The sequence below is a fragment of the Myxozyma melibiosi genome (genome assembly GCF_037950935.1).
Source record: "Myxozyma melibiosi strain Phaff 52-87 chromosome Unknown BZA70scaffold_14, whole genome shotgun sequence".
In the NCBI taxonomy this organism is placed as follows: domain Eukaryota; kingdom Fungi; phylum Ascomycota; class Lipomycetes; order Lipomycetales; family Lipomycetaceae; genus Myxozyma; species Myxozyma melibiosi.
In genome coordinates this window covers 206,668-226,122 of record NW_027042928.1, presented here as the reverse complement: position 1 = coordinate 226,122, position 19,455 = coordinate 206,668, and the positions used below count along the sequence as shown (strand labels likewise).

At 55.6% G+C, this 19,455-nt stretch overlaps 11 protein-coding genes across 11 annotated transcripts; 5 read left to right on the top strand and 6 right to left on the bottom strand.

Annotated features, from left to right (window-relative positions):
* The first annotated feature begins 41 nt into the window (after positions 1-41).
* On the top strand, positions 42-1,084 carry BZA70DRAFT_284405 (uncharacterized protein). The gene is made up of 2 exons (XM_064913602.1): positions 42-581; positions 646-1,084. Exons 1-2 carry the CDS (start codon positions 410-412, stop codon positions 1,062-1,064), a joined length of 591 nt encoding a protein of 196 aa, XP_064766003.1. The 5' UTR covers positions 42-409; the 3' UTR covers positions 1,065-1,084.
* BZA70DRAFT_284403 (uncharacterized protein) lies at positions 1,085-2,367 on the bottom strand. The gene is made up of 2 exons (XM_064913601.1): positions 1,576-2,367; positions 1,085-1,513 (listed from the first exon to the last, which is right to left on the bottom strand). Exon 1 carries the CDS (start codon positions 2,224-2,226, stop codon positions 1,576-1,578), a length of 651 nt encoding a protein of 216 aa, XP_064766002.1. The 5' UTR covers positions 2,227-2,367; the 3' UTR covers positions 1,085-1,513.
* A 930-nt stretch (positions 2,368-3,297) lies between these two features.
* Positions 3,298-4,413, bottom strand: BZA70DRAFT_242064 (uncharacterized protein; the record flags this gene model as incomplete). Its single annotated transcript, XM_064910555.1, has 2 exons — positions 3,298-4,004; positions 4,059-4,413. Coding segments are annotated over 2 exons (1,062 nt in total), but the record flags the coding sequence as incomplete, so codon positions are not given.
* A 1,701-nt stretch (positions 4,414-6,114) lies between these two features.
* Positions 6,115-8,607, bottom strand: BZA70DRAFT_297494 (uncharacterized protein). Its single transcript, XM_064914566.1, has 3 exons — positions 8,439-8,607; positions 6,577-8,378; positions 6,115-6,515 (listed from the first exon to the last, which is right to left on the bottom strand). Exons 1-3 carry the CDS (start codon positions 8,528-8,530, stop codon positions 6,295-6,297), a joined length of 2,115 nt encoding a protein of 704 aa, XP_064766000.1. The 5' UTR covers positions 8,531-8,607; the 3' UTR covers positions 6,115-6,294.
* A 51-nt stretch (positions 8,608-8,658) lies between these two features.
* On the top strand, positions 8,659-11,253 carry BZA70DRAFT_284397 (SDA1-domain-containing protein). Its single transcript, XM_064913600.1, has 2 exons — positions 8,659-8,947; positions 9,002-11,253. Exons 1-2 carry the CDS (start codon positions 8,685-8,687, stop codon positions 11,217-11,219), a joined length of 2,481 nt encoding a protein of 826 aa, XP_064765999.1. The 5' UTR covers positions 8,659-8,684; the 3' UTR covers positions 11,220-11,253.
* Positions 11,254-12,240, bottom strand: BZA70DRAFT_284394 (uncharacterized protein). Its single transcript, XM_064913599.1, has 5 exons — positions 12,035-12,240; positions 11,907-11,981; positions 11,787-11,845; positions 11,429-11,736; positions 11,254-11,374 (listed from the first exon to the last, which is right to left on the bottom strand). The coding sequence occupies exons 1-5, from the start codon at positions 12,080-12,082 to the stop codon at positions 11,313-11,315; spliced, it is 552 nt and encodes a 183-aa protein (XP_064765998.1). The 5' UTR covers positions 12,083-12,240; the 3' UTR covers positions 11,254-11,312.
* A 243-nt stretch (positions 12,241-12,483) lies between these two features.
* On the top strand, positions 12,484-14,975 carry BZA70DRAFT_260914 (GC-rich sequence DNA-binding factor-like protein-domain-containing protein; the record flags this gene model as incomplete). Its single annotated transcript, XM_064910888.1, has 2 exons — positions 12,484-14,473; positions 14,546-14,975. The coding sequence occupies 2 exons, from the start codon at positions 12,484-12,486 to the stop codon at positions 14,872-14,874; spliced, it is 2,319 nt and encodes a 772-aa protein (XP_064765997.1). The 3' UTR covers positions 14,875-14,975.
* BZA70DRAFT_260911 (O-methyltransferase, catalyzes two different O-methylation steps in ubiquinone biosynth) lies at positions 14,976-16,056 on the top strand. The gene has a single exon (XM_064910887.1). The coding sequence runs from the start codon at positions 15,135-15,137 to the stop codon at positions 16,011-16,013; it is 879 nt and encodes a 292-aa protein (XP_064765996.1). The 5' UTR covers positions 14,976-15,134; the 3' UTR covers positions 16,014-16,056.
* On the bottom strand, positions 15,940-17,150 carry BZA70DRAFT_87816 (Snf7 family). The gene is made up of 2 exons (XM_064915501.1): positions 16,696-17,150; positions 15,940-16,631 (listed from the first exon to the last, which is right to left on the bottom strand). The coding sequence occupies exons 1-2, from the start codon at positions 16,759-16,761 to the stop codon at positions 16,059-16,061; spliced, it is 639 nt and encodes a 212-aa protein (XP_064765995.1). The 5' UTR covers positions 16,762-17,150; the 3' UTR covers positions 15,940-16,058.
* A 242-nt stretch (positions 17,151-17,392) lies between these two features.
* BZA70DRAFT_269571 (3,4-dihydroxy-2-butanone 4-phosphate synthase) lies at positions 17,393-18,120 on the top strand (the record flags this gene model as incomplete). Its single annotated transcript, XM_064911223.1, has 3 exons — positions 17,393-17,429; positions 17,482-17,886; positions 17,948-18,120. The coding sequence occupies 3 exons, from the start codon at positions 17,393-17,395 to the stop codon at positions 18,118-18,120; spliced, it is 615 nt and encodes a 204-aa protein (XP_064765994.1).
* Positions 18,121-18,394: 274 nt separating this feature from the next.
* BZA70DRAFT_291768 (putative deacetylase LmbE-like domain-containing protein) lies at positions 18,395-19,279 on the bottom strand (the record flags this gene model as incomplete). Its single annotated transcript, XM_064914330.1, has 2 exons — positions 18,395-19,166; positions 19,230-19,279. 2 exons carry the CDS (start codon positions 19,277-19,279, stop codon positions 18,395-18,397), a joined length of 822 nt encoding a protein of 273 aa, XP_064765993.1.
* Positions 19,280-19,455: the final 176 nt, after the last annotated feature.

Sequence of the window (19,455 nt, the reverse complement as noted above, 5' to 3'; positions counted from 1 at the left end):
CAGTCTAGATGTTGCTGCTATTGTGTGTGTGCAGTGTATGTAGTTATATGTAATTGTGTAGTTAGATGTAGTTAGTATATCTAGTGTATATTCTATTCTATCTATATCTATCCATCTACGTCTATCATATCTACATCACCATCTACCCCCAGTTCGCTCTACTCTACTCTCTCCTCGCGATAAACAGATCAAATGTGACACCTAAACCTGCGCCTAAACCTCAAACACCGAATCCGATCTGCTTCTTCTTCTGCTTCTGCTTCTGCTCTGCTCCGTCAGCCATCGGACTCCGCTCTGACTAATCTTCGGCGCTCCACCACACCCTCGTCTGACCATCACGTGTGCTTATCTGCCCGTTATGTAATATCCACTCCCTCACCTCCTACATCATAGACTGCAACTACACCCAATGGACGCGGTAGAGGCGCGCGTGCAGCGTCTGGAGCAGCTGCTTGCGCTCGCTGGCCCGTCAGATACTGCAGATCAAGACCTGTCTGTACTAGATCGCCTCGCGCAGCTGCAGTCCGCCGTCGCGGGCCTGCAATCCCGTCATCCTGACCTTCAACGCGTTCTTGATCTAGGTACGACGCGTCTCTCTTCCTCTCCTCTTTCCTTCTGCTTTACATACTTACATCGATGATCTAGAGCGGACTGCAAGCAGATTGACAGCCACGCAGAGTCTGCAGCAAACCTCTGAAATCGCGCCGAAAGCTGATATAGTCCTCGCCCACGCCTCAGATATCTCCGCCCTCTCCGCCGCCCTCGCATCTCTCACCTCCCTCCAATCATCCCTCCCTCCCCCCTCCTCCCCCTCCTCCTCTTCCTCACTCCTCCCCCTCTGTGCACTCTCCCCGCACATCCCCCAGCTCTCCTCACAACTGCACTCCCTCCACGCCGAAATCTCAACCCAACTCTCCCGCACGCTCGCCCTTCTCGACCGCATCCTCGCCCGCTCCGTCGTCGGCATGCATCTCGCCTGGGTCGAGGCCGAGGACCGGCTTCTTCAGATTGACTCTAAACTCACGCGTGCACATCAAAAGACCGTGTCTTCGTTGCAGGATTAAGTCTACAGTCACCTTTATATATTTTCATTTTCTCTATTCTCATACCTCCCGCCTTCCAATACAAACAAAACAAAACAAACATCTTTTTTTTCGTACACCGCAAACAAAATCAAAGTACAGGCTGATACCACCCTGGCGCACGGTAACAATGCAACAAACAAAGAAAAGAAAAAAAAAACAGAAAGGAAAGTGGTGTTGTAAACAAAGCCCAATATCAATTTATAAAACGTAATACAGTAACTTGTGGTAATACTAACAACGACGACAACAAAAAAGAAGTGAATAGTCAAGAGACAATTCACATCTCATCTCAGCTCATACCACTAACGATAAACGAAGACCTAGACCATGATGATAACAAAAAGAAAAAAAGAAAAGACCAATAAATGCAAATCCAGAGTATATATATGTATATATATACAGGTACTGATACACACACGCTCTTTGCTCTGCATCTTCGTTAGCTTCCGTTCTCAATCACTGTCACTCTATAAAGAAGAAAGCAACTCACCTAGCCACCTTTCATAACCTCAACCTCCTCCTGCCGCACCCCGCCTCTCTTCTTATTCCTCCGCTTCGACGTCGACGTAGTCCACTGATTCGGCACAGCCACGCTCCCTTCCTCTCCTCGCGCGCCCTCGCTCGCAGAAACCACAATCTTCGTCCCCGCGTTCGTCGACACAGGCGCGGTCTTCACAACAGACGACGCGCTACTCCCTCCAACCGCCCAGAAGTCGCCGTCGTCCTCCGCGTCCGCTGTCGCAACCGCCGGTCGTCCACCTCGAGTCACGCGCGCGGCTGCAGATATCTGTCCGCTCGTCGCTGCGGACCGGTTCTGATCCATCACCGCGTCCGCGTACGACTTGAGCTTGCCGCTCTCATCCAGCGACCCTGTCCGACGACTCCCGTTCTGTCCATCATCAACACCAGCAGCACCACCGCGCACCCATTTCCTTCCGTCATTCGCTCGCCCCTCACTCGCCTTCAACGGCCGCGCCTGTCCGCCTTTCACCCGCTCCTTCACCTGCTTCGAAACCTGCTGCATCCGCCGTAACGTATCCGCCGCCGCGCCATCGCTCTCGCCGCCTGACATTGTCATCGTATTCTCTCCATCTTCTTCCTCATCATACTCGCTCTCGCCGTACTTTCCCCGTCCTTTCATAAACCCGTCCAACCGACAATCCGGCGGCGTCGCAGGCGGACAGCCTCCGGCGTTCGGGTGCGTCTCCGGCGAGATATCGCTCAGGTCTGAACTGCTGTCTTCGGAACTCTGATGCCGGCCTTTATACCCTTTCCCGTTCCGCCGCGTAGATTCTTGGTACCGAGCGTGTTGCTGCTGCTGATGAGTCTGATGCCCTTGATGGCTCTGATGAGAAGTCGTCTGCTGCTGCTGCTGCTGCTTCGGCGCCGGTCTCTGCAACATCCGTCCTGACCGCGCCTGCTGTCCCTGCCCTGCAAAATACCCAGCATGAACATACCCGTCCCCGCCGCCGCTCGCGGCCGAGAAACTACTATGCTTGCGATTACTATGATGCGAAGGCGACAGCGATCTCGCACGGCTCTTCACAGTCGCTCCTGCGTTGTCCACCGTTACTGCTGCAGGTGCTGCAGGCGGCGCCGCAGGCAGAATCGCGGACGACTCATCCACTTGAACTGCTGGCGGTTGGTAAAACATCGGCATCATGCTCGGCGGGTAGTACATATAATAAGCCTGCGGCGGCGGCGCGTTGCTCATGTCGCTGGCTTCGCTCGTGCTGGCGTGCGACGGCGTAGGCGACGACGACAACGACGCCGTCAACGAAGCCGCGCCGCCAATCGGACCAGCACCAGCACCAGCACCAGGAGGAGCAGCCTGTGGCACTGGCGCCGGCGGCATAAACACCGGCATCATATACTCAGACGGCGACATGCCGTACATCGGCGGAAACATCCCTCCCGGTGGCAGACCGCCGTTTTTCGCCGTCGTGTAATTGCTGATGCCGCTGCCGTTCGCGCTGCTGCCGGTGCTGCTTATACTGCTGCTGCTACCGCTCCCGCCCTTGCGGTAGGATTGGGCGCGGAAAGAGCCGCCGCGGGGGAACGGTCTTGCGGGGTATGACGACTGCGAGGCTCGTCGGGAGAGGCGGCCGGGGGGGATGCTGCCGAACGAGAGACCGAGGCCCATTTCTGCCGCGGCGGCGGGCGCAGAAGATGAATAGCTGTTGCTTGCCAAAAAATGATGTTCTTCGTTTGGAAACTCAAATTTCTCGCAGCATTTTGACAGACTGCCTTCGTTGACGAGGATATCGTACGCGCGCCGAAACTCGAGAAGGATGCCCTTTGCGGAGATGTCGTCGACAGTGTTTCCCAGATTCCGCAGCGTGCTCAGCGGCTCCTCGATGCAGAACCGGTTGTTTTGCAAGGTATCCCAGTGCTTCTCCGCTTTCGTCAACAGCCGTCCCTGCCGGACCGAGACCACGTCGCGGTCATAGTCAAACTCGATCGCGTACCACTTGAAAAACGCAAACAGCAATCCGCCCAGCGTCTCCTTATTCTTGTTTCCAAACCCATTACACAGCGTCAGGTCGTCGCAGAACGAAATGTCGACGCCGTTCACGATCTTCTCCTGCCGCAGGTCATTCCCGATCTTGTGCAGCGACGGCAAGATCGGCGGCGTCCGCAGCTGCAGGAAATTGATAATCAGACAAATCCACGAGTACGACGACAGCGTGCCGCCGCCGGCCGCGTCGTTCAGCGCGCGCTGCTTGGCCCAGTGCTTGATGATCATCGCGAGCGGGCGCACGCGCGCATCGATCTGCACGTAGGTCTTCACCATCTTTGTGTTTTCGAGCGCGATCGGGTTGTTGAGGTTCATGTCGCATGAGAATTCGAATTCCGGGTCCCAGATCTTTACGATCGGGACTTTGGCTCCGGGAACGCAGACTACGCGCTCCATGTTGTCTATTTCTCGTTAGTATCAATACTTTAGCTGGAGTGAAGAAGAAGTAAACTCACGATTGGCCCAGAACCGGGAAAGCATGCACGTATCCTCCAATTTCTTGTAATCAGTGACAATGCACACATCCACATCCGAGCTATTCGAGCACAGCATATTCTCCGTACTTCCAAACGGCAAGACGCGAATACTCTTGCCCGGCCACTCTTCGTTCAACAGCTTCTCGAGCTTATTGATCAGTTTCCGTCGATTAACACTGCTCTCCTCCGACGGCAGCAACTCGTCGTACAGCTTCTCGATACTCGCCGTCAAATGTGCCTCCTCCGCGCTCGGAAGCCGCTCTAGTATCCGCGAAAGCGGACTCCCCAGCGGACTCGCGCCAAGCGAATAAGGCACGCGTCGGCGCGAGTTCATCAGCGCGGTCTCGTACGGACAGCCCGCCGCGCTGTACGATGCGGCTTTGGCAGGCGGCGACGTGTGGAGCGGTATCGGCGACGGCGACGACGTGGGCGAGGATACTGACTTTGCGCGCGACGGAGCCGACGGCGACACGCTTCGTGAGGCTGCGCGGTGATTTGGCGGCGCGTCGCCGGTGGGTGAGACCGGGGAGGTACTACTGCTCGCCGCCGCCGCCGCAAAGGAAGAGCCTGCGGCGGCGGGAGCGGAGCGGGGTGGCTGTTCGTAGATGTACGCGCTGTGAGCAGACGACGGGGACAGAGAGTAACCTCTGAAGTACGCGGCGCCGGCGGACAGCGGCGTGTGCGGGAAGTGCTGGAGACTCGGGGTGGTCGGCGCTGATCTGGTGCCGCTGTCGAACGAGGCCGAGGCGGATCTGGAGGAAGGCAGAGTGCGAGGGTGAGGCTGCTGCTGCTGCTGCTGCTTCTGCTGCTGCTGCTGCTGGTCGCAGCCAAAGAAGAGGGTATCTGGCGTGGTCGTGGGCGTAGTCGAGCTCGAGACTTGCGATGGGGGGTGAGATGAGGCCGCGTGTGGCGTATGCGAGTCGGTTGTCGATCTAGTGCTGTGGGTCGTAGTCGCCATTCGGAATAAAAGTTTCGCGCAAACCAAATAAAATCAAAAATTGAAAAAGAACAAACGACAGAGAGGAAAACCTAGTGCCCAGATCAGGAAAGAGCGGGCGGGAAGAGGCAGGAAATCCGGGTGGTGGTCTGTCGGTTTTTGGATGGGAGGATGGGAATTCCGATTCGGCCTGGGAGGTGCCGAAATATGTATCTCCGAGCCAACGACGAAAAAAGACGCGACTTTTGATAGTAATTTGTTGTTGTTTGTCTGATATAGTTCGGATGTCCACTAGTCGGTCTGGAAAAGGAATCGTCGCATCAACAGGTGGAGTGACCGAGCCAGACAGGAGCCGTGAGCTAGAGAATCCGAGGGGAAGAAGTGTCGCCGACGCGTAAATTAGTGAGAGAACTCTGATTTAGTGTTAAGCGCTCAAATCAGGCTTTCTTCTCGAGCCTTGCGCTAGACAGAACCTAGGCGGGATCGGAGGTGCACTCGCGAGATCTCGTGGAGAGAAGGAGTCTTTGCAGTTGCTTGGGGGGAGTGGTGAACTGCAAGGACAGTAGGCGCGAGTGGGGGGTGGGCGAGGGAATTCCAGCGAACAGGGATTGAGTCGTAGGGATGGCCGGTTGTTCGGAGCTGGTGGATATCGAGCACGCAAGAGATGAGATGCGGTGCTGCTGGCCTCAAGAAGTCGCGCTTGGAGTGTCTCTGGAGAGAGCTGTTGAGGTGGTGAATGCGCAAAGGCGAGAGGGCGCGTCCGTAGAGAGCAGCTCAGCTGTCTGTCTGAGAGGATGTTAGTAGAGCACACGCGTGTGTGTTGCAGAGCTCTTGACTCTGATCGTAGAAGCAAATCAAGAGAGTCACAAAGGACACCAGAGAGAAGCAGGGACGAGGTGGTCGTGCATTGAGTGTTGGTGCTGGAGACGGCGGACAGACGGGCGGACTTACTTGTAATAGCCGGACGATAGCCGCGAGGACGCGGACGCGAACTTGAAAGGTGAAGTAGAAGAAGAAGTGGCTGTAGTGTGTTGTAGAACAAAAACAGAGCACTGTCGGGTGTTTTAAAGAAGAAGAAGAAGAAGAAGGAGGAAGTCACGGAGAGGAAGAAGAAGACGGGCCGCTGGATCGCTGAGCGCGCTGGGAGCAGATCGAGTTCGGATCCGACACGTGCGGAAGATTTACCCGGCCGGAATTCACTCAATTAACACTATCTTACAACAACTAAAGAAGAAATACCAGGTATATATACACTCCTCGCTCACTGTCTGATTACATTCACTTGTCCTTCTTGCCAAACAGCCGCTTCTTGAACAGCATCCCCTTGCTCTTCTCCCCGATCTTCTCCATCATCTCAACCGACTTCTCGCCCGCCTTGCTGTTCAGCACATGCCGGTTCGTGAACGTAGACACAGAGTGCTGGAACGCGCTCGTCTTGCGATGCAGCCCGCTCGACGTCCGGTTATCTCCTAGCACCTTCAAGCCGGCAAATGGCTCAACTATAAATATCATAAAAATCAGTAATCTGTCGCAGTCGTGTAACAAACAATGAAGACTCACCATCCTGACGCTGCTCCTTCATATACATCAGCCACTGCTGGATCCCAGAGTCAAACTCGCGCTCCCTCGTCCGCGCCGCCTCAAACATATCCCGCCGCTTCGATATATTCTTCTCCTTCATGCACTCCTTGAAGTTATACAACGGCATCGTCGCCGCCGCAGAGATGATCTCGTAATCAAACGACTGCGACCGCTCGTCGTTCGACTGCTGCGGATAACTGTGCGCGTCCGAATACGCAATCGAGTTGGAATCGCTCTGCATCGTGCTCCCTTCGTATTCCTCCGCCTCGCCTTCCTCTGGCTCGTCAATCGATCTCATCTCGGCTTCCTCGTCGCCGTCCACGCTACCCGCCAGCTCTGGTACCGAGCTCGCTCCTTCTCCCTCGTCGATCTCAACCGGATGCGTCTCGGGAATTGGCGGCCTCGTCGCAGGATCATACGAGCTCGTGCTCTCGTATCCCTTCAGTCCCTCACGAAGACTCACAGTCTCGTACGGGTTCGTGGTCTCTTCATACGGCGTCGGCCGCTCGAATCGGCTCTCATACGGATTCGCGTAAGGATTCTCATATCCGTCACTTTCAGTATCTGCAGATTCCTGCAGCCGCCGCGACAGATCGTATGGATTAGCACTGGTTTCCGTGACCCTCGGCGACAGATGCGCGACGCTCGACGGCGCGTCCTCTGTATCATCATCATCCGTCAGAGGCTCAGTATCCGGCCGTCCCGGCATCGCAGTCCTTGTCGAAGAACTATGATCGTCCTCATATCCCCCAAGCCCCATCGACGACGCGGCCACAGGATCAACCCCACCATCCTCCGCACGCGACTTCAGCTCGAGATTCGCATTCAGCGTCTCTAGCAGATGCTCGGTCAGCAACTCAGACTCGGATTTCACAGAGTTCACCGATATATTCCGCTCGTGAATCGACAGCAGTCCGCCCGAATGAACCAGTCCTGCCCCTTCGCCCGCACTACTCGACGTCGTTTGCTCGTACGGCGCACGTGATAAGGCGTACGAGGCGCGCTTGTCGTGATGCTCGGAGGCTCTGGTCTCTGGGCGCTCGACAAAGCTCGATGCTTCGGACGAGCTGACGGACGAGTCGAGCGGTCGGCTGAGACTCAGGTTTTCGAGGTTGTGCTGGATCGGCACGTCGATGTCAGTCGCGAGCGCGCGCTCGTAGGTGTCGTAATTGTACATCGTCGAGCTCTCTGCGCGCGACTCGGTGTCGGTGGTTCCCTCGTTGTCCTCGGTATGCGACAGCTCGGAGGAGTAGTTGTTGCTGGTGCTGTTGCCGTAGTAATCGCTGTACCGCTGCTCGTAAGGTTCGGACTCGAATGACGATCGCTTGTACTCATCCTGCGAGTCTGCCTCGTTCATCGCCGGCTCGTCCGCGGCGCCGGCCGACTGCGGCGGCTCCAGTCGCACATCCGGAACCATACTCAGACGGTTAAGTCCCTTGTACTCAAACCCTGCGACCGACGACGGAATCGAAGAGTCCAGACTGTCTTCTTGCGACTGCGCCGGTGCGGGATTGAAGTGCTCGGTATTAGTGTCTATGCTCAGCGACTTGCGATATCCCGCCGCCGACTCTGACCCAGTCTTGAGTAGAGGCGGTGAATACACATCGTCGTCGTCGTCGTCAGATCCTGCTTCGGGCGCATAGGTCTCTGGCACCGGTGGTGTATCCCATCCGCCGGGGATATGGGGCGAGCTTCCGATCTCGTTCGACACGCTCCTTCGTGCCTGTCGCCGCGGAGACGCATACTCGTCGTCCTCCTGGTCCTCTTCATCCTCGCCGTCCCTATCAAGATCGCGTCTTAGCACATCAAACACAATAAACGAACCTCAAACACGTTCTCACCAGTCCGAGTCATCGTCGTAGTTATAAACAGGCGCAGGCCCCCACCGCGACCGCACGCGTCCGACAGAGGCTTTTTTAACCGGCTCAGCCATGCTTCTTTTGCTGTTGCGGAGTTTAATAAAAAAGACCGATAGAAATCGCTGCCGAACTGTTGAGTTATCTGGTGACGCGGTCTCGCTCAGCGATGTGCGCGGAGAGCAGCTCTCGTTTCTAACTTTAGCTTGCTGAGTGAATTATTACTAAGCCATGCGCCACTTATTACCAGCCACTTCCCAGCCACTTCCAAACTCCCAACCGCATCTGCTCCCAAAGCAAAAAAATATTTTTGAAAAAAGCTGGAAACCAACCACCAGCGCGAGTGAAATAAGACAGCTTCTTTACTTTCTCTCTGACGTTGGAAGAAGTATTCTAAAGTACTTTACAATGGTGAAAAGAGGCAGAGGGACTGTTGGCGAGTCGCAGATTATCGACTTGCAGGTTCTGCAGGATCGAATCCGCAGACAGCCAGAGTATGTATCTCGGATTTGTGGATAACAAGAACAATGTGTTGACATCCTCCATAGATCACACAAAGATGAGTTTCTCGGACAATATCAGCACTACCAGTCTCTTAAAGAGATTCTGAATCTCAACCCGAGCGGGTTCGGCGAGACCGAGCAGTTCATGAAGCAGATAAATCTAATCGCGCACGTCTGCGTCGTCTACCCCTCCGAAACCAAGGACTTCGCCGACGACCTCGGCGAGATGCTCGTGAACCACCACACTGCTATCGCGGTCGAGCTGCGAGAGAAGATGGTGCAGAGTCTGGTGCAGCTCACGAATCGACAGGTCATCACCGAAGAACGGTTGATCCAGATCTTGTTCCCGCTGCTGCCAACCACAAACTCAAAGGTGTTCCGCAAGGATATCTACACGACGCTCGTGCGGTTGCTCAAGAACGCGAATAAAAACACACGGGCGCCGAAGCTGAATAAGAGCGTGCAGACGCTGCTCTTCACTCTCCTCGAGTCGTCCGACGGCCCCGCCGCGGCACCGGACGGCCTCTGGGCCGCAAAACTCACCCGCGAGCTCTGGCGCCGCTCGATCTGGGACGACGCCCGCTCGGTCGAGATCATGAAGATAGCTGCTCTGCACGGAAACACTAAGGTCTCGATCGCGGGGGTCAACTTCTTCCTCGGCGAAGACCGCGATCGCGAGAAAGCGCTGCGCAAGAAGCGCGGGCTGGATAGCGACGACAGCAGTGACGGCATGAGCAGCGACGACGAAGACGGCGCGGTGCCGAACGTGGGCGAGATTAAGCACAAGGTCGGCGTGAACAAGAAAACCGGCAAGCGCGCGCGCAAGCTCGAAAACGCAGTCAAGGTGCTCAAGAAGAAAGAGGAGACCAAGGGACTCGAGGCGCATCTCAATTTCTCGGCAATCCATCTCCTGCACGATCCCCAGGGTTTTGCCGAGCGTCTCTTCTCGCAAACGCTGAGCAGGAGCAGCGGCAACAAGTACACGCTCGAGCAGCGCATCCAGATCCTCAACCTGGTCTCGCGTCTGATCGGTGTCCACAAGCTCTCGGTCTTGGGCGTATACTCCTACCTTCTAAAGTACCTGACGCCCAAGCAGCGCGACGTCACGCAATTCATGGCCTGCGCTGCCCAGGCCTCGCACGACCTCGTCCCGCCCGACGCACTCTCACCCGTGATCCGCAAGATCGCCGACGAATTCGTCTCGGATGGTGTAGCGCCCGAAGTCGCCGCGGCGGGCATCAACACGATCCGCGAGATCCTGACGCGAAACCCGCTCGCGATCGACCAGGACCTGCTCCAGGACCTGACGCAGTACCACAAGTCCAAGGCCAAGAGCGTGATGATGGCCGCGCGGTCGCTTATCAGACTGTACCGCGACGTCGCGCCGGAGATGCTGGCGCGCAAGGATCTCGATAAGATCTCTGCGATGGAGATGAGCGCGAACGCGCGCGCGGGTATCGAAAATAAGAAGCTGCAGTACGGTGTCGAGAACGTGGTCGAGGGCATTCCTGGTCTCGAGCTGCTCGAGCAGTGGCGCAAGGAGCAGGGTCTTGATGTTGCTGAGCCGGGCGAGGACGGCAAGATTGTGTCGAAAGATGACGGGGATGATGCTGCGTGGAACGTCAAGGACGCAGACGACGAGGAGGAAGGGTGGATTAATGTCGAGAGCGATAAAGAGTACGAAGTCTCTGATGCCGAAGGAGACGACGACAAGGACTCTGACGACGAAGCTCAGGATGATGATGACGACGACGTCGACAGCGACGTTGAAGAAAACGCGCAAGTTAAAGAACGGGCAACCGAGGAGCCCGAAGCCAAGCGCGCGAAGCTCGACCCGATGCAAAGCCTTATGGCGACGCGCATTCTCACGCCCGCCGATTTCCAGAAACTCGAGGAACTCCGCCAGAAAGCGGGTATCGACAAGATTCTGCACGGCTCGAAATCCTCCACCATGACGCGCCACCAGGACACGGTTGACGCAAACAGCCTGATTGGAACACGCTCGACGAGGGCGGATAAGGATGAGCGCATGGACACGGTGATGGAGGGTCGCAAGGACCGCGAGTTTGGATCGAAGAAAGGCAAGAAGCTGGATTCGAAACCGCATAGTACGACAAATAAGGAGAAGGCTAGGAAGAAGAATTTCATTATGATGATCCATACGCGCGATATCCAGGGCAAGAACAGAAAGAGTCTGCGCGATAAGCAAAAGTCGCTCAAGGCGAATATCGAGAAGCAAAAGAAGTATAATGTTAAGCATTAATGTTGGGTTTGTACAGTTTGTTTATTATAGGCAATGGAGTGTACATCACAAATAGAAATTGAAATCAGTAACGCCGTGTCCCCTTCCCAAAGCTCATTTCTTGATGCTAACCCACTTTTTGAACTGTCGGGATGCCACATGTGCCGCTTTATACACTACACAAGATGTCAGTAACTTCTTCAAAAAAAACCAGCACAAGAGCAGCTCACATTTAACCTCGGTATCATCAAGCTTGCCCATAAACTCCGAGCTATCCGTCATCAGACTCGTACTCCGTGTGTTGTAAGCGTAATCGTTAACCACCACCGCGCGCTCTTTGAATGCGGCCGAGATCTGCGCGAGCAGGGTGTGGTCGCCGGTGAGCTCGAGCCAGCGCTGGGCCAGTCTGAAGAAATACATGGTGAGCGAGCGCAGGTCGACGTTCACCGCGTTGGCTTTCAGCGCGTTGATGATTTTGGAGGTGAAGGGGGCGGGGGTGGAGACCATTACTAGGCCGTTGGGGAATTCGTCAGAGACACTGTTTGATGGTTAGTGGGAGAGAATGAAGAGCAGGGAGGGCAGACTGACCCCATTGCTAGCGGTTCGGCCAGCCATAGCGGCAGTTCTAGTCGCGCACCGTGTCTGATCTACTTGTATATTAGCATAGCACTTGATACAGCTACCAAAGCAAAGTCTGCGGTATCCTACATCTGTGCTCTCACTCCGTCCGTGTTCGAGATATCCCATCTCAGGCACCGCAGTCTGGAAAATACACGGGATTTTCTACTCCACAGTCAGCTAGCGCACACTTTCCAAAATGATAATCAACAACGCACCTGTCCGTCGGCAATAAAATCGTCTATATCATAGTATCGAGAAGGCATCGTGTACTGTTCTGCGACAAACAACAAACAAGCAGACGACGGTGTGTTTACAGAAACAAGTCGCGTTCGACGAGAGCTCAGCTGAACGCGTCTGTGGCGGTGCGGCAACTTTGTGTGCGCCACACATCCAGAAAAGATCCTGAAGCATCTCCAACTTCTCGACTTAATCATCTCGACTGCATCTGCATCTATTCCTGCATTCATAATCATACCTACACTGAAGACCAACAGCATAAACCGAAAGGCACAGCTGCAGCATGTCCTCGTCAGACTCGTCAGACGTGGACTCTGACGCCGAGATCAGTACCTTCCTCGGCTTCCGTCGACCAGCTCGAGCAAAACGCAGCGGCGACGACGACGATGAGGAAGACGAGCAGCAGTCCAGTGTCTCGACAAAGCCCATGCGGTACCGTGGCGTCAGCTTTGCTCCCAGCGCAAGCACACCCTCGAATCCTCTCGCGAACTTGAATCGCACGACTGCAACAGCTGCTACGTCGCAACCTGCTCAGCAGCAGCAGCAGCAGCGCGAGGGCTCGCAACCGTCGGAATCGCGCCAGTCTACACCAACTACGGATACTCCGTCCACCAACAATGGCCGTCCATCGTTCCTCGCAGCGCGCCAACAAGCAGCCAAGCCCGGCGCGGCACTCGCGTCCTCGTACGGCAAAGGCGCGGCGATATTCGCAAGGATGGGCTACGTCGAAGGCCGCGGCCTCGGTTCCGACGGCAGCGGGATCTTGAACCCGATCGAGCAGAAGATGCGGGCGGGACGGCTTGGACTCGGAGGCATGAAGGAGAAGACGAAGCAGGATATCGAGGAGGCGAAGCGTCGGGGCGAGAAGGTCGAGGAAAGTGAAGACGAGAGCGCGGAGGGAGGGAAGGCGAAGAAAGCTAAGAAGCGGAAACGGGAGGAGTTTCAGGCGCGGCCGAGGGTGTCGTATCGGACGGTGGAGGAGATCGAGGCATCGGGTCTTGCTGTGCCGTCGGTGTGGAAGAACGTGATTGATATGACGGGCGCGAAATCGAAAATCATCGAGGATATGTCTGGGTTCAAGACCGTTGACGAGACGAATACAGAGGACGCGGAGCGGATACAGAAGGCAGAGCTGGCGCGGATGAAACTGGAGCAGTACGCCGACGAGTGGGAGTCCCTGCAGACACGCGCGAAATGGGTCGCAGCAGAGACGGAGCGGATCACCAAAGAAACCGACGAGGAAACCGAGAGCATCGACCGGCTGGGCCGGGTGATGGAGCTTGCTATCGAGCTTCGAGAACAGACAAAGCTCTCGGGTGATCTGATGGCCAGCAACCCGCAAGCGGTCTTGAGCTCGATCGCGGGAAAGCTCGATTCGCTGCAGTTTGAGTTTGCGTTGGAAGCCGAGAGGTTCAGGTTGGATGATGTAGCGATTGCCGCGCTGCATCCGGTTCTGCAAAAGCTGATGGTGGACTGGGATCCGATTGCGAATCCTACGTTTCTTAAAGATTACATCCTGCGGTGGCAGATTCTGCTCCGTGTGAACGCAACCGATCGGAAAGAAGACGGCGAAGACGTGGCGGTCGACGACATCTACCTCCACCACAAGCGCCATCTGGCGTCCAAGAACCGCGCTACGCTCTACGAAAGCATGATGGCCTCGATCTGGCTGCCACGCGTGCGACAAGCCCTGCTCAACGAATGGAACGTGCACGACCCGGCGCCGATCGTCCTGCTTCTCGAAGAATGGCATAAAGTCCTTCCGGGGTTTATTGAAATCCAACTGATTGAGCAGATCGTCCTGCCGCGGCTGCGCGCCGCGGTCGAGGCGTGGAATCCGAAGCGGATAAACCAGACGGAGCCGCTGCCGCATGTGTGGATATTCCCGTGGATGCCGTTTCTGAAGCAGAACCTCGACGGGCTGGTTGCCGACGTGAGAGTTAAGCTGGGCTCGGTGCTGCGCGGCTGGGATGTCTCGAAGGGTGTTGTTGAGGGTCTGTCGGCGTGGAAGGAGGTTATTGGGAAGGACCTTGACGCGCTTTTGGTACGGCATATATATCCAAAGCTGGCGGGGTTGCTCGTGTCTGAGTTTGAAGTCAACCCTGCCGATCAAGAGATGGGTCCATTACTGACCGTTTTCAAATGGCGACGTCTGTTTCGAACGCGCACGTTCAGCACCCTTTTACTCGACGAGTTTTTCCCGAAATGGAACGGCGTGCTTTTTCTCTGGCTTACCTCGACGCCGGACTTTGACGAGGTCGAGCAGTGGTACCAGTTTTGGAAAAAACAGTTTCCAAAGGAACTGTTGCGGTACCCGGAGATTGAGAGCGCGTTCAGTCGTGGGCTGGCGCTGATTAATGAAGCTGCTGCGCTGGGTGCTCGTGCCGCGGATGAGTTGCAGCCGATCACTAATACCCGTCGCGCTGCGTCGCCTTCCGGCAGCAGTAAAGAGAAATCTTCACATCACCACCACCACAATTCCAAGCCAGCTGATCGGAAATTCGCGCGCGAGCAACCCTCCGCACCGGCACAGCCAGACGCGACATCTTCCGCGCATCTGGAGAGCACGTTCAAGGACGTGGTCGAGGATTTTTGTCTGGAAAACAATTTACTCTTCATCCCGCTTCGCAAAGCGCACGATTTGCTGGGTCATCCGCTGTACCGGATCACCGCGGCCGCGAGCGGGCGAGGTGGGTTTATGTGTTATTTTGAGAACGAGATTATGTGGGTGAAGGCGAGGGGGAATGTGGCGGAGGATCAGCTGGAGTGGGAGCCGATGGATTATAATGATATTGCGGAGTGGGCGCAGTTTAGGTGATGTACGATAGCTATAGATGGGTGTTTGGGCAGTTTATTTTACCGTTGTGTTTTTTGTATAAAATGTAGTATAAAATGTAATATAGCATCGTTCATTGCAGTTGTCGAGTAGAAAGAATGGAATATTGCTGGTTTTAGCAGATAAAATCAAAGTTTAAAGATCGCAGCTGCCCTACAATAATTCAAAAAATTCGATGAATTCAATTCAATTCAATTCAATTCAATTCCACCAGAGCTTCTCCTCCGCAGATCACCACCGCAATGCTGGGCACAATCAAACACTCCTCATCTCGTCTGTGCCAGACCACACTCCGGCTCACATCCCGCTCCCACTCGACCGCCTCCTCATCCGCGTTCTCGCCCGACGAGCTCGCGCACTTCAACGCGCTCGCCTCGTCATGGTGGGACGCCAACGGTCCCTCGCGGCTGCTGCACAAGATGAACCCGCTCCGGACGTCGTTTATCTTTGATACGATCGACGCCTACGCGCTGCCGAGCAAGACGCGGCTTTCGGGGCTCAAGATGCTCGACGTCGGGTGCGGGGGCGGGATCCTGACCGAGGCGTTGGCACGGAATCCGAGGGTGGAGTCGGTGACGGGGCTTGATATGTCTGAGCAAGTGCTCGAGATTGCAAAGAAACACAAGCGGCAGGATCCGAAGCTGGTGATGGAGCAGAAGCTGGATTATAAGCTGTGCTCGCTGTTTGATCTGCCGGTGCCAGAGGCAGCGGCGGAAGGGAAGGACGAGCAGAGGTATGATGTGGTGACGATGTTTGAGGTGCTTGAGCATGTGCCTGATCCGTCTGCGCTGCTGGAGACCGCGACGAAGCTCGTCCGTCCTGGCGGATGGATCTTTGCGTCGACGGTGAACCGCACTGCGGCAGCGTACCTGACGACGATCTTTGTGGGCGAGGACTTGTTGCGGATGGTACCGAAAGGCACGCATAGCTGGTCAAAGTACATCAACGAGAAGGAGCTACGGGAGTGGTTTATCGAGCACAAGACGAGCGTGCCGGGCACGGGCGAGCACTGGGACGTCGTGACGAGTAAAGGGTGTATCTATATCCCGTTTGTGGGCTGGGAGTTTTGCGGGCCACGGGATTTGGGGAATTACTTTCTTGCTGCGAGAAGACTGAGTTGAGCGATGTACATAGACTGCTGTAGTAATATATTATGACAATTAGAATCACGCAGCGACCTCCTCTTTATCCTCCTTGACCGGCTCGTCGACAAATTCAGGCAAACCACCGCCGCCGCCTTCCATGAGATAACTCGGCATCTCCGCCTCGCCGGTCTCGAACTGCATATCATCCCCGAGCGCCTCGAGCTCCGCGTCGAGCTCAGTATCCGAGATCTCGTCGTCGATCGCGTACGAGCGCGACATGGTCTCCTGCAACTCGTTCGACATATCGAGCAGGTCCTCCATCTCGTCCTGTATCGACTCGATCTTGTCGATATTGATCTTGCCGTACTGTTTCCTGAGCTCTTTGTTTGCGCCCTTCATGGCGTCGACGGTCGTCATCACGTTGCGGAGGTTATTGGTCGTCATCGAGGCCTGCTCCATGTTCCAGCTCTGCTGCTGCAGCGAGTCCTTCTGGGCCTCAAACATCTTGCGCTGCTTCAGGATCTTGAGCGCTTTCTGCTTCAGCGCGTTCTTGCCCGGGCCGTCGTTCATGCGCGCCAGCTTTTGCTGGTAGACCGAGAGCTCGGAGTTCAGTTTCGAGAGCTTGACGTCGAGCGAGGATATCCGGGTGTCGAGCTGGGGAGGGGGAGAGATCAGGTTAGTTGCTTATCAGATAAGTAGAGGGAGGATCACTACGTACGCCGGACATGGCATCGTCGAGCGTTGGCTTTGGTGTTTTGTCTTTGCTTCCCCAGAGGCGATTCATTGTGTCTGCTGTTGTCTGCTGTCTTGCAGAAAGAAGAGAAGAAGAGAGGAGGAGGAGAAGAAGACGTGGAGGACATTGATGGCTTTGGGTCGGTCAGCTCCGGCGTGGGCCACCGGGTTCGGGAGTCGGTTCGGTGGTTTGGCGGGTTGGTTCGGGTTGCGGTTGTTTACTATGACGTGAGCCGCGAAAGTGAACCGGTGGGGGTGGGATGCCGATTGTCTGCGCAGATGTTGTAATAAGAAGAGAAGAATAGTCAGAAGTAGAAAGGAAGTAGTTTTTATTGTATTTGTTACTGCTTTTTACACTACAAAAGAGCAGCAGCGGAGGAGCGGAAACCACGGCGAACCGCGACCCTCGTCTCCAGAAGCCGAATAAAGTTCCCTCACAGACGTCACCCGCAAACCGAACCTGCAAAAACCAGAAAATACAGAAACCTGCTTCTGTTCTTTTTGATATCGCGACCAAATATCAGCAGTTCTGCTCTGTGTTGATCGTGAAGGCTGAGGTGAGTGTGTTTGGAGAGTCTGTGTCTGTGTCTGTGTCTGTGTCTGTGCGTGCAGACGGCTCTTCGCTATCGCCTTGCTCTGTAAGCTCACATCTCTTCGCAATAGCCACTACTTCATCAACAACAATGTTCACACCGATAGAGAAGGCTCTCGAGTCGTTCAGTACGTCTACTCCTCTGCACTACTGCTGACTAGCATTGACTAACCCCCGCAGAAAACGGCAAGTTCTTGATAGTCCTCGACGACGAGTCCCGCGAGAACGAAGGCGACCTCATCTGCGCAGGCGTGCACGCCACGACCGAAAACATGGCCTTCCTCGTCCGCCACTCGTCCGGGTACGTGTGCGCGCCGATGACAAACGAGCGGGCAGACAAGCTCGAGCTGCCGCTCATGGTCGCGCGCAACAGCGACCGCCACGGCACCGCATACACCATCACCGTCGATTTCCGCGAGGGAACGACGACCGGAATCTCGGCGCACGACCGGGGGCTTACTTGTCGTAAGCTGGCGGATGATGCTGTTGTCGCGGGCGATTTCATGAAGCCGGGACATGTGGTTCCGCTGAGGGCGGTCGACGGCGGCGTGCTGGCACGAAGAGGACATACCGAGTCTGCTGTCGGTAAGTCTTCCTCTTTCACTAGGGCTGAGATCACTCTATAGCAAAAGCTAACCCACCACAGACCTCTGCAAGCTAACCGGTCTCCCCCCGGTGGGCGTGATCGGCGAGATCGTAAAGGATGAGGACGGATCGATGGCGCGTCGGGACGACTGTCTTGCGTTTGGAAAGCAGCACGATCTGGACGTCATCACGATCGATGCGTTGGTCGAGTACATCAAGCAGCAGAGCTCTTAGTACATGAGTAAGAAATGTTCATGAGTTAAAAAAGGTGCAAGTAATAATGGAGGAAATAAGGAGTAATTACGAAGGCTGTAGTTTGGAAACAGATGTATCAAAATGTATATACTATGTCATCCCATTAAATAACTAAACATACAACGATACGAACTGAAATTTACAAGATCATTATGACTCCAAAACACGAGAAAACCAATACAACACCGATTCATCCAATGCACAGTCACCCATACAAGATCTCATTACACTAACTTTCAAACTTTTATTCTATTTACTCCTCCTGCTTGACCGACAGCTGGAGGTCGTTGACGACCATATACCGGCTCAGCGAGATCCAACCCCATCTAAACCACCGCATCTGGCTCTTGTGCGCGTCGGTCATGGCCTGTCGGGTGACAGCGTACTGGTGCACGTCGCTGACGAGCACGAGCGAGCGCGCGTTGTCGGTGAAGAACTGGTTGTAGGTGTACGTGACGAGGATGTCGAAGAAGGCAATGTACTTGCGCAGCACGTTGACGGTGCGCAGCGTCCACACCTCGCGGCGGGCGTCGGCCTCGCCGTCGACGAGGTACTCCTGCACGTACTTGTTGAGCGAGACGTGGTTGCCGTGTCCCGAGACCCCGGTCGGGTCGAACGTGAGGACGACGTCGACGTCGGCGAGGTAGGGCGCTGCGAGCTCGGCGATGGCCTCGGCAGGCCAGGTGACGCCCATCTGGTCCTGCACGCGCGGGTCGTCAAAGATGACGACGTTCGAGGGCGGGACGCCGAACTTTGCGGCGGAGGCGCGCAGCTCGCCGGTGCGGGTGTCGCCCAGGTTGTCGGCGTTGCCGGTCGAGAGGCAGATGAGGCGGAGGTTGATGTCGGGCAGGCCGGACGCGCCGCCGTTGGTGTCGAGCGCGAGCTGGCGGAGGGCGTTCAGGGTCGGGCCGAAGAACATGGCCTCGTCGTCGGGGTGGGCGATGATGAGCGCGATGCGCTTGTGGGCAAAGTGCGAGGTGAGCATGCGGGCATTGGTGGGTTTGAAGACCTTGCGGGTGATGACCCTGAGTGTTGTGTTAGTGGTGGTGATGATAGTAGAAGGAGTAGAAGCAGATAACGAGGCTTACCACAGGGCGATGGCGAGGACAACAAGCAAAAGAAGAGTGCGAGCACGCATTTTGAGTCGATTGTAGCGATACAGCATCAAACCGAACGAGGAAACAGGTCGATATTTATGTTTGCTGCTGAAATGGAGGCCAGAATGAAAAAAAAAACCGACGATGACGTTCGCTCGGAGTTGAGCGAGCAGCCGGCCTTTGCTCGTCCATCGCGCCGCGCCGGTTTCTATCGCAG